We start from the raw sequence: 12,829 nt of genomic DNA, 5'->3' as shown, positions 1-12,829 counted from the left end.
ATCTGCGTCTTTAACTTTACAGAATTATTTTAAAAAACAAACAAACAAAAAAACCCCAAGGAATGCTCAATCATACCACAAAGATACATGCTCAACTATGTTCATAGCGGCACTATTTGTAATAGCCAGAACCTGGAAGCAACCTAGATGCCCGTCAACTGAAGAATGGATTAAGAAAATGTGGTACATATACACAATGGAGTACTACTCAGCAGAGAAAAACAATGACAGCATGAAATTTGCAGGCAAATGGATGGAACTAGAAAAAATCATCCTGATGAGGTAACCCAAACCCAGAAGGACAAACATGGTATGTACTCACTCATAAGTGGATTCTAGTTATAAAGCAAAGAACAATCAGACTGCAACCCACAGAATCATGGAGGCTATATATCTAGAAGGGGGGACTCTAGGATGACTGTGGCTTATAATAAGTTTTGGTTTTATTCAATTACTGAGCAAGCCTCAATGAACTATTAAGAATTTATACTGTATCAAGCTGATAATACAAAAATAAAAAAAAAACCTGAGTAGTTATTTTACAAGGTAACATTGGCTTGGATTTCTCTCCTCTTTCCTCAGACTGTGTATGTGCATGCACACCAGCCTGTGAGGTCAGGGGCTGACATCAGGCGTTAACATCTATCACTTTATATTTATATATATACATGATTGATTGATTTATTTTGTATACAGCATGTATGACTACAGGTCAGAAGAGGACACCAGATCTCATTACAGATGGTTGTGAGCCACCATGTGGTTGCTGGGAATTGAACTCAGGACCTCTGGAAGAGCAGTCATCGCTCTTAACCTCTGAGCCATCTCTCCAGCCCCTTCACCTTATATTTTTGAGGCAAGGTCTCTCACAGAACCTAGAGGGCTTACCAGCTGGTTAGAATGGCTGGCCAGCAAGCCCCAGAAATCATCCTATCTCCACCTCCCAGCGCAGGGATTGAGCTGTTCCACCCGGTATTTTACAGGTGTGCTGCGGATCTGAACTTGGGTCCTCATGCTTGCACAGCAGTCTGCCCAGCTCCACTGTTAGACGGTTTTTACTTGAAAGTTACTTAAGCTATCAGAGTCTCTCCTAGCTAACAGTACAGAGTGTTTGCCCTTATTAGTGATGTACTAATCTACTACATGGTTTTTAAGCAAAATTTCTTCAACCTACTTCTTTTACAATTCCCATGTTCTTCAGGGCTGTACAAAGAGAAGGCTCTTTGGGTAAAGGCACTTGGCCCAGTGGAGGCTGAGTTTGATTCCTTGAACCCATGTAAAGGTGGAATGAGACAGCCGATGCCAGAAAGTTGTCCTCTGACCTCCATATATGTACTGTGGCACACAAGCCCACGCAAACGCATCATGCCTACACATACAGAGTAATATATTTTCAAGTTAAAAAGTAATTTGAGCTGGGCGGCGGTGGTGCACGCCTTTAATCCCAGCACTCGAGGCAGAGCCAGGCGGATCTCTGTGAGTTCGATGCCAGCCTGATCCAGGACAGGCTCCAAAACTATACAGAGAAAACCTGTTCAAAAGACAAAAAACAAAAAAGTAATTTGAAGGGAAGATGCATTAGGGTTATTAAAATATTATATTACAAACACAAAGGTCTATGTCAGGTGGTGATTCTTGCTTGAATCAGCTTTATGAATGTAAATTGTTGTTTTGAAACATTGTCTTATGTACAGCTTAAAATGACTCTTCTGATTTCATTTCCTAAAGGCTGGGATTACAGACATGCCAGCAGATCTAGTTTTATGCAGTGTTGGGGATTGCACCCAGTGCCTCATAAACACAATCATTTGACCAACCGATATCTCTGGCTCTGGGTGACTACTATGTGCAAATATATATATATTTCACACACACACACATATATAAAGCTTGTTGGTATTATAAGGAAAAGCATTCCTTGAAGAAAGAACTTTCAGTAAATGCATAAGTTCTAGATACATCATGGATGAACACTGAAAGCTCAAGAGACACACACATGTGACACAATTTAAAAAAAAAACCTCAGGCTGGAGAGGTTAGTGGTTAAGAGCTTAGTGGTTAAGAGTACTTGCTGTTCTTGTAGAGGACCAGCCTTCAGTTCTTAGCACCCACATTAGGTAGATTACAACAAGCTGTAACTGTAGCTAGAGTTTTCCTGCCTTGCCCACAGTCAGGACAAATCTTTGTCATCCGCCAGTCCCACAGCCGCTCAGACCCAACCAAGTAAACACAGAGACTTATATTGCATACAAACTGTATGGCCGTGGCAGGCTTCTTGCTAACTGTTCTTATATCTTAAATTAACCCATTTCTATAAATCTATACCTTGCCACATGGCTGGTGGCTTACCGGCGTCTTTACATGCTGCTTGTCCTGGTGGTGGCTGCAGTGTCTCTCCCCCTTCTTCCTGTTTCCCCAATTCTCCTCTCTCCTTGTCCCGCCTATACTTCCTGTCTGGTCACTGGCCATCAGTGTTTTATTTATATAGAATGATATCCACAGCATGTAACTCCAGCTCCTGGTGATCCAATGTCCTTTCTTTGCTACCATGGGTTTGCACTCATATGCACAAAACCAAGCAGAGACACATCTCTACAAATAACTTAGGGCTGGGTGTGGTGACACCTGTCTTTAATACCAGCACTGGGGAGGCAGAGGCAGGCAGATCTATGTTTGAGGATGGCCTGCTCTACAGAGTTGTTCCAGGCCATGCAGGTTTACACAGTGAGATCCTGTCCCTGCAAAACAAACAAAAACCTTGGGGTATTTAAGAAGGGTGACTAACAGCTTTATGTGGTATATAGAATATACATGTAAGAAAGTAATGGTCTGAAAAGACTGAAATCACAGATCATGGAAACTGTTGGATTGGGAATTATGGAACAAAATTCTAACATTTGTTAGAAGAGAATGACGTTTACAGCTTTGAGAATTGTGATGAGAATATGAATTAAAAAATCCTCAATTTCCATTAAGAAGACTATTAAGAGTCTGCCTGACCTAGTTAAGGCATGAAGGTGAATAGAGGCTGAGAGTCAAGGTGGTGGTTTTAGAGGGGTTTGCTTTTTTTTTTTTTTTTTTTTTTTAAGATTTATTTATTTATTATGTATACAGCATGTATGACAGCAGGCCAGAAGAGGGCACCAGGTCTCATTACAGATGGTTGTGAGCCACCATGTGGTTGCTGGGAATTGAACTCAGGACCTCTGGAAGAGCAGTCAGTGCTCTTAACCGCTGAGCCATCTCTCCAGCCCAGGGTTTGCTTTTGAAAGGATAGGAATTTGCCAAAAATTACTATACAAAGGAAACAAAAAAAATGTTACAGTAAAAAAAGTACATGATCAGTCATTTCATTAAAAAGTGAGAATGAACTTTTTAAATGTTCTTTTGCAAGAAAAGATCTTAATGAGATTTCCAATCTGTCTTTTTTTTCTTAGCAGAGTGAGTGAGATAATACCAGGAATAAACAAACTTATGTCTTTTTTCACTTTATTTTGTGTGCTTGTGTTTGTGTATGGTCCTGTGTATGCCATGGAGTGCATATGGAGATCAGAAGGACTACTAGGGATTTGGTTCTCTCCTTCCAGGTTGTGGTTACCAGAAATGGGACTCAGGTCATGAGGCTTGGGAGCAGGCACCAGCATCCTCTAAGCCATCTCACTGGCTTAACAAATTTAAATTGCAGTCTTCAGTCTCTCAAAGATGTTCAAAATAATCCTTATTACTGTTCAATGTCCCTTTAAACTTAAAATACAAGTTAATACGAAATTTTCCTGGTGAGCTTGTTAAAGATTGCTCAAAATAATGTGTCCAGATAAAATCCACCTGTGTTCCCTAATGTAAGATTACTTGATTTTCACTGAAAACATGAAATGGGATTGGTTAATCCAAACTATACTCTAGCATTAGATTGGTGTTTTGTTTATGGGAAATACTTGCACATATTCTCTTTTTTGTGGTACTGACTGAAGTTTGAGCCTTGTGCATACTAGGTAAACACTCTACAACCACTAACAGACATCATCAGCCCCAGGAAATGTAAATGCTTGTTCTATTAAATCCAAGTGTGGTTATTGGCATGCTAACATAGTCTTCAAGTTAATTGGGTAAAATAGTCAATAAATATGATAGCTGCTGGAGAAAGTAAATGAGTTTTAAGCTAGGTTATCTAGGAATAGTAGGATTTAACTGAAACAAAAAGGATAATTGTTGTTGGTTGTTTTTACTCTTTACTCTTTGTGGTGTCTGCCACTCAGCTCCCAAATAAATCACACACAGTCTTATTCTTTCTTATAAATGCCTGGCCTTAGCTTGGCTTATTTCTAGCCAGCTTTTCTTTAGTTATCCCATCTACCTTTTGCCTCTGGGATTTTATCATTTTCTATTTCTATGTACCTTTCTTTACTTCTTTCTCTGTGGCTTGCTGTGTAGCTGGATGGCTGGCCCCTTAAGTCATCCTCCTTCCTCTTATTTCTTGATCATCTCTTTTTTTCTTCTATTTCTATTCTCTGCCTGCCAGCCCTGTCTATCCTTTTCTGTCAAGCTATTGGCCATTCAGCTCTTTTAGACCAATCAGGTGTTTTAGACAGGCAAAGTAACACAGCTTCACAGAGTTAAACAAATGCAACATAAATGCAACACATCTTTGCATCATTAAACAAATGTTCCACAGCATAAACAAATGTAACACATCTTTAATATTCTACAACACAGTTAACCAGAGTTAAACAATGGAAAAGATTTTGAAGGTAGTACTGAGAGGGGCTTTAAAAAGGGTTTTACAGTTTTCAGTCTTCAACCTGGATAAACACTCAATAGGTGAAGTAATGGTTTGAGTGCCACTTATTTTCTTGAAGTCAGGGTCTCATCTATCTCACACTCAAGTTCATTATGTAGCTGAGGGTGACCCCGAACTCCTGATCCTACCTCTCCTTCCCAAATTCTAGGATAACAAGCATGCACTACCACACTGGACTTCTGTGGTGCTGGATATGCATGTTTGCTAAGCAAGTACTCTACCAACTGAGCTACATATCCTCAGCCTGAATGCCACTCTTCTTACAGAGAGAAAACTTTTTAAGTCCATCTTGGCTGAGATTATCCTTTTGTAGTATGAAGTACATCTGTCATTGTGTGCCAGTGTACTCCTCCATTTAATTTCCTTTAAAAACTAGAATTTTAAAGCCTTCCTTAGTAATGAGTCTCATCTTACCATATCTGATCAGGTTGGTTTTTAGTGGACTTAAAAGAGAACCTTTTTATGACTCCTGGTGTTAATAGCACTGGCTCAAAAAAGAAACATTTGAAATCAGTAAGTATGAAGTAGACCTGTATGTTATTTTTCTTTTACTGTGGTAAAACATCATGACCAAAGGCAATTTAAGGAAGACAGTTTATTTTGACTTACAGTTTCAGAGGTATAAATGTCTATGTCAGGACAGAAGCATGACAAGTGGCAGGCATTGCAGCAGCAGGAGAGACCCAATCTTTTAACAGTAAGCCTGAAGCAGAATGATGGAAGAAGCAGCTATATACTCTCAGTGTCAGTCCCAAGTGATATTCTTCCAGAAAGAATGTACCTCCAAAACTCCCCGAAACACCACCAACTAGGGACCACATAATCAAATGTGTAAGCCTTTGAGTTATGTATTTCTCATTCAAAGTACTACAGCTTATATCATGAATGCCTCAAATTTTCCAATCATTCCAGTGTCACAGAATGAATGGAAGTTTTATAGTTGTATTATCCGGACAATGTTAAACTCGATTACTTGGAATATGAGCAACCAGGAAAAGCCAACCATCAGGTATATAACATTTTTAAAAGTTGTGACAGGGTAAGAAAAGGTCTTAGTCGGGCAGTGGTGGTGCATGTCTTTAATCCCAGCACTCGGGATGCAGAGGCAGGCAGATTTCTGTGAGTTCGAGGCCAGCCTGGTCTACAGAGTGAGTTCCAGGACAGGCTCAGGCTCTAAAGCTACAGAGAAACCCTGTCTGGGGGCGAGGGGAAGAGTCTGTGTATCTGTGGCTAGCCTGGAACTTGCAGTGCAGACCAGGCTAGCCTCTAAGTCACACTGCTCCTCCTGCCTCTGCCTCCCAAGTGTTGTGAATGTAGGTCAGTGGTAGAGCACTTGTCTAGTATGTGATGCCTAGCACTGCTCCATCCCCAGGTTTTCTTTCTATTGTGCTCTTGGTTTGGTACATATTGAGACAAGGTGATAATGTTAGGGGCACTATATAAAAACATCACTGTGATGAACATAAGACCTTTAAGATTCAGAATTGCTTTCCTATATCAATTTTCTGAACTTTAAAAATGTCTCTGTGTATACACTTGCAGAGGACAGAAGAGGACATTGGATCCCCAGAGCTGGAGTTAACAGGTGACTATGAGCTGTCCAGTGTAGGTGCTGGGAACTGAACTGATTCTCTTCTAAGGCTCCTAACCAACAGCCCCCACCATATCAATTTTTTAAAAAGCCTTTACAAAAGAATTCAACACATGTGTATTTGACCTTTACAGGTGCTGAAAAATACTTAAGGGCATAAACTAGGTTATAAAAGTCCTTAGAACTTCATTACTGATTTAACTAAAACTTCACTAAGTTTCAGTCCTTAACTGTTCTGCCCTGAGGTAGTGAAAGTTTACTATAAGGCATATACACTGCTACTGAGATCTATCTAACCTTTGAGTATGACAAAACTGATTGTTGAAGGAACAATTGTGGGCCGTACTTTGCTTTGACCTGGAAACAGTAATAACTCTGGGCATGAAAGACAGTTCTACATATTTAGAACTGGAAGGAGCTTGGGAGATAGTAGAAAAAATGCTTGCTATGCAAGCATGGAGTTTGATTCTCAGCTATATATATATATATATATATATATATATATATATATATATATACAGTGGAAAGTCTGCTGTTTACCCATGAATCACTAGGGTCCCAGCCTTTTCTTTTTCTTTTTTTAAGATTTATTTATTTATTATGTATACAATGTTCTGCATGCATGTGTCCTTGCAGGCCAGAAGTGGGCACCAGATCTCATTATAGATGGTTGTGAGCCACCATGTGGTTGCTGGGAATTGAACTCAGAACCTTTGGAGGAGCAGCCAGTGCTCTTGACCTCTGAGCCATCTCTCCAGCCCCCAAATGTGATAATTTTTTTTTTTTTTTTCGAGACAGGGTTTCTCTGTGTAGTTTTGGTGCCTGTCCTGGATCTCGCTCTGTAGACCAGGCTGGCCTTGAACTCACAGAAATCAGCCTGCCTCTACCTCCCAAGTGCTGGGATTAAAGATGTGCACCACCGCCACCCGGCTCCATATTTTTTTAAAAGGGAATTTTAAAAAAAATCTGGGCATGGTGGCATGTGCTTCTAATTTTAGTGCTTGGAGGTGGGCGGGGGTGGGGGTAGGACAGGGGTTGGGGTCTCCAGCTCCTGGGTCCAGGTGAGAGACAAAAATGAGGTGGATGGTTCCTAAGGAACATCTGAGGTTGACTTCTGGCCTCTATGTACACATCTTATGCATAGACACACATAAGACATTCAGGAGGAAAAGACCTGCAATGAATCATTCCCACATTTTACCCTCATTACCTCTGCATTCAACAGAACCTCTCAAGCTTTTGTGACTTGTTACTGGGTGGGAAAGGGATGTGACTGGCATTTATTGATCAGCACAGTTAAAGTGTTTCCACAATGGTCTGTGAATTTACTATATTTAAACCAGTGTTCTAAGATGACTTTTGGGGGAGAGTGGTTTTTGGACAGGGTTTTTACTCTGTAATCCAGGCTGATCTGGAACTTACTATGTAGGCTAGGCTGGCCTCAAGCTCAAGACTGATCTTCCTCTTGATTTAGCCTTCCAAGTGCTAGATTAAAGGCATAACCCACCAAACAGCCTGAAATAACTTCCTAAGAGAATGTTCCAAGTTACTTCCTTCCTTTGCAAGGATCTGTCAGAAACTATGGGAGGGGCCTGTTTAATGTGACTAGACTCAAGGCTGGTTCCCACAAAGCTGGTCTGTATTTACTTGGAGCATACTCGGTGCTATTAAGGTGAATACTCTCTCTAGATCTTACTGCCACTCTGATACATTAGAAAACCTGTCCAGACAGTTGTTCAAGAGAAGCTTGACGCTGAAGGGTATCTTATAAACTCAGGTCCATGTTATACTAAAATAGAAAGGCTACCTTGCTTTGCTAATGTTTCTGTCCACCCCTCATCCCTGTTGAGGAACTTGACCAATTCCTGAGACCCAAGGGATAGCTTTTTTTTTTTTTTGTCTTGAGGCAGGGTTTCTCTGAGTAGCCCTGGCTGTTCTGGAACTTGCTTTGTAGACCAGAATGGCCTCGAACTCATAGAGATCCACCTGCCTCTGCCTCTCAAGTGCTGGACTAAAGGTGTGTGCCACCACCACCTGGCAGGATATTCATTTTTCTTAGTGGCAAGTGCTATGGTGTTCTTTTATCTTGCATGAAAAGATGAAGGCCCAGTCTAATCCTGCTGGGATTCCTATCAGTAGCCCTAGAAGGCTGAGGTAGTTCAGAGGTGGTTTAAATGGCAAAACCAGTTATCTTACTGGTGTAATTCCAATTACATAGTCTCTTACGATTCATTAAAACCCAATTATATTTGATACAAAGCATTAGTTTTAGAGTTCGGCTTTCAAAGTAATCTTTTACTCTGTGACTTTTACACTGTAGTTAGCTCAAGCTGTTTTTAAAAGGTCAGTTTTTTAAAAAGCTTTAGTTTTGGGGTTGCCTTAAGATGAACAACTATGGCTAGGTGGTAGTGGCGGCGGCGGCGGCGGCGGCCTTTAATCCCAGCACTTGGGGGCAGAGGCAGGTGGATCTCTGAGTTTGAGGCCAGCCTGGGCTACAGGGTGGGTTCCAGGAGAAACCCTGTCTTGAAAAACCAAAAAAAGAAAAAAGATTAACTAAGAAGGAATCCTAAAACAAAAGGTGTTTTGTTTTTTTCTTTTTTTGAGACAATATTTCTATTTTAGGCTGACCTTTAACTGACATCAATCCTCCTGCCTCACCCACTCAGGTGCAGATTCCTGGCTATCAAAGTTTTGAGGCAGGGTCTCATGTTTCTCAGCCTGGCTGATACTGGAAAACAGCCTTGAATTCCTGATTCCCCTCCCTAAACCTCCCAAGTGGCAAGTGCTGGGATAACAGGCATGTATGTACCACCACACCCAGCCTAAAAGTAGTGTTTTGTCCCCCCCCCCCCATAGTTATACATATGAAGACTTTATAATTCCTAGCATAAAATATAGGTACTGGTGGATAATGTAGTTTTCTTGTGTTTTGATAAACTAGAATTTCTCAAAGTAACATACCAAGTATGTAGTCGCCCCCCCCCCCCCCCGCCCCCCCCTGCAAGGCAAGCGCTCTACCACTGAGCTAAATCTCCAACCCCCCCCCCTTTTAAGGTACTTAATATGCAAGGGGCTACTACTGATACTTCTGTAAAAATGGCTTCTTCACTAAAACATCCGAAGACAAAGCCAGGGTGATGAGTCATCCATTGCAGTAGCCTGTTCCCAGTAAAAGAATTACTTTGGATAGCAGAGTTTGTTTTAAGGCTTATTAGGTTATCTATTTTAAGGTAGGACTTAAAACCTTGCCTTTCAGGTACAGTTTAGGAAATGTGGTTTTTAAGCTGGGGACTGCCCTTTCTCTTGCCTCTGTGTGTCTGGATATTTAGATAGCACAATCTCATAATATACATCTTTATTACCACAAGTTACTGATCTTTAAAAAGACATGCCAGTTTGGGGGCTGTTTTAGTTTTGGGGGACAGGGTCTTGCTATTTGGCAGGGCTGTCTTGAACTCTCAATCCTCCTGCCTCAGAACTCCCCAGTGTGGGGATTACGGGTGTGTACCACAGTGCCCTCAGCATTACCATCTGGACCTTTTCTCTTTACTGTTTTAAATTTAAGGTGCCTTTGCTGAGAGGAATCTGCTTAGTCACTGAGTTGCTTTTAGTGCTTTTCCCCCAGTACTGTCTCATACTCAGGATGAGAGAGGCTTGGGCAGGCAAGAAGGCAGTTCTGTTAATAAGCAAAATGATCTGGGATATCACAATCTACTTTCCTTCCTAAATGATTTCTGAAAACAACTCCTTCTTGACATTTCTATGCGTGATGACACAGCAGTCTCAGGACTCAGTGCACTTTTTGGTTAGCTATTTTATACCAAGTAAGTAAAATCAATTGCTTTGGAGATTCTAAATGTCCTTAAAATTACAGAGTCTGTATGAAAATGCAAGGCACTTGTCAATAAATTAAATTGTGGTGATCTGTTCATGATGTAGCTCTTACATCCCAAATTCTGAGACTGAAAATGCAATTTGATTAAGCTACTGCTATTTCTGTAATAAAACAGTAACTCCCTTAGAATTTTAATTTAGAGTCTGCCCACTTCAAAAAAAGGACTTAAAGCCTCATATTAACACGGTCATTTAAACGTTGCAGTACAGAGCCCATTCAAGTGCTTGTCATAATAATGTGAAATTATGCAAACACAAAGCATCCTACAATATGGTGGCAAGGCTCTTCTTCACAACCATCTCCGACTGCCCTCTTATCTGCCAGTTTCTTCTCTCAGCCTAGGTATGCAAGACAGTATGGGGGGGGGAGCACTAAAAGCAAGTAAAATGACTAAGCAGATTCCTCTAAGCAAAAAACTGCTTACACAAAATTATTGCATCCCCAGTGGGTTCTTATGTTAACGAAAGGGGCATTGAAAATAATTTTCGCAAGAGTTTTCAGGGGAATTAAAATACAAAGATGAAAGGCATGGGGTTGAATTCTATAAACCTTCCTTATATTGGTGCTATTGTGAACCATTACAGCTTATACTTGATCAGGGGCTCGGAGGCGGCTATAATCGCCAATGAATGCTGCGGACACCTTAAGGCTGTGGGAAGACACTGTGCTCCGGGTTTGAAGTGCTTACACTGCCCACACTGCTACGACAGGCAAGGGCCCTCCTAACGCGTACGACTAACAGTCAATCCCTCCGCCCCAAGAGAGCGGCCCTCGATCTAAATCTCTAAGACTCTCACTCCAAGGCCAAGCTCATCCCTACACTAGGTGGGTCTAAATCCACTAAAATGTCCGCGGGCGCGCTCTCCAGGGCCAGCCCGGGACACTGCCCACATGGCCTCCTTCCCTGCCGGGCCTCGGAGAGGTGGTTTATCCGAGGAACTCGGAGAGCCGGCCGGTTCTCCCCGCGTCAGAAGGGCGTGCGTCAGGGCAGGGAGGCTTGCAGCCCAGCATGATCCCCCCCTCCTCCCCTGCCTGAGGTGTCAGCAACCACCCACTGCATGAAACCGGGCGGGCGGGGGAGGCGCGCCGCAGGCAGCCGCCCCAAGAGCGCTGCGGCGCCGCCGCCGCCGTTTTCCTGAGTCACCCCGGCGCCCACGCCGCGGCCTCCTCCTCCGGCGCTAGCTGCCCTCCCGCCCCGGCCGCCACGCCGGCAGGGGGCCCAACCGCCGCCTCATCCCCAGGAGCCGCGGCCATTCCCTAACCCTCGTCCTCCGCTCTGGCAGCCGTCAACCGACCCTTCCCTACCCGCATCACGTGCACCGGGAAGTGCGTGGGTGGGGCCTACAGCGCCTGCGGAAATGACGTCGGTCGCCCCGAGTCGCATGATGTGGCAAAATGTTAAAAAAAAAAAAAAAAAAGAGGTGGGGGGAGGGGAGGAGGGGGGGGGAGAAACCGGAGCCTGGGGAAAGTGATGAGTCGAGAAAAAGTAGTCCCTCGGTTCCCCCCGCTTTCCCCGCTGTCGCATCCGCGAAGGGCGCTGCGCGCGCTGCGTCCCCGAATTCCTACGCCCGACCGCGGCGCGGCGCTCCGTGGAAGGCTACATAAGGCGGAGGGGGTGAGCAGGCTGGGCGGAGTTCTGCCCCGGGATCCTTCCGCAGGGCTCAGCCGTTTCCGGAGTCTGCGCTGCTCCCGGTTCCGCCATTGCGGCTCTCCCGGCCCCTGGAGCCTCCGCCCCCGACCCGAGCTCTTTCGTCTGCCTGCCAGTTTCCTGCGTCCCCGGAGAGTATCCTGCTGAGCCCAGCCTCCCCCCCTTCCCCTTCTCCTCCTCTCCCTTGGAGAGCCCGGGCAGCCACTGCCCCGCAGCCCCAGTGACAGGAGGAGACCATACCCCCCGACAGCGCCATGGCCCAGATTCTGCCAATTCGTTTTCAGGAGCATCTCCAGGTGTGTGTGGGTCGGGGCTGCTGAGGGCCTTTCCCGAGGGTCGTGGGAAAGAAGCGGCTAGCGGCTCGGCCTGAAAGGAATCGAGGGGAGGGGAGTCGGGGGGGGCTCGGTATTTGGCGTAGATGGAGGAAGGGACAGTCTCTCGAAAGCCTAAAGGGTTAAGTGATATTAGACTAAGATGGAAATGACGAATTGGAGTGCAAAGGGCGGCGAGGCCAGGCCTTGCGTCTGACGGCCTCTTCATCTGCTTCCTGAATTGCAAGAACTGCGCATACTAGACTAGACCCCCTTTCCATTTTACTCAGGCCATTCATTTGGGGAGGGGGGAAGCGGGGAAGAGATTCTCGCACGTTTCTCCCGGAGCGAGAATCCTCGTTAACCCCGGGCCGATGCGGGGCTGTCACCTTCCCTTGGTCTATTCCCATTTTCACAGCGAGTCTGCACCCAGAAATTGTGTGGCGGGTGGGTTGGGGAGGAGCAACCTTTCTCATCTTCCCTCTGCAGTTCACGAATGAGAAAGGCACCTTGGGGTTGGGGTAGCTGTGGCTTGTGTCTTGCCTTCCCTGACTATAAGGAGCCGAAGGTCACTCACTCACTGCAG

General features: G+C 44.2%; 1 protein-coding gene across 2 annotated transcripts in view; it reads left to right on the top strand.

Annotated features, from left to right (window-relative positions):
- The first annotated feature begins 11,702 nt into the window (after positions 1 to 11,702).
- Positions 11,703 to 12,829, top strand: part of Cltc (clathrin heavy chain) — a 64,240-nt gene continuing 63,113 nt past the window's right edge. Inside the window, exon 1 of one of the 2 annotated variants that reach the window (XM_006983198.4) lies at positions 11,703 to 12,228. In XM_006983198.4, the coding sequence (XP_006983260.1) occupies positions 12,187 to 12,228 (42 nt within the window). In that variant the 5' untranslated portion in view covers positions 11,703 to 12,186. The remainder of the gene's footprint in view (positions 12,229 to 12,829) is intronic. The other variant, XM_006983197.4, reaches the window with a different exon arrangement.

This window comes from Peromyscus maniculatus, chromosome 8, assembly GCF_049852395.1.
Source record: "Peromyscus maniculatus bairdii isolate BWxNUB_F1_BW_parent chromosome 8, HU_Pman_BW_mat_3.1, whole genome shotgun sequence".
Classification (NCBI taxonomy): Eukaryota; Metazoa; Chordata; class Mammalia; order Rodentia; family Cricetidae; genus Peromyscus; species Peromyscus maniculatus.
The sequence above is the reverse complement of the archived record's forward strand: the minus strand, read 5'-3'. Positions and strand labels throughout refer to the sequence as shown.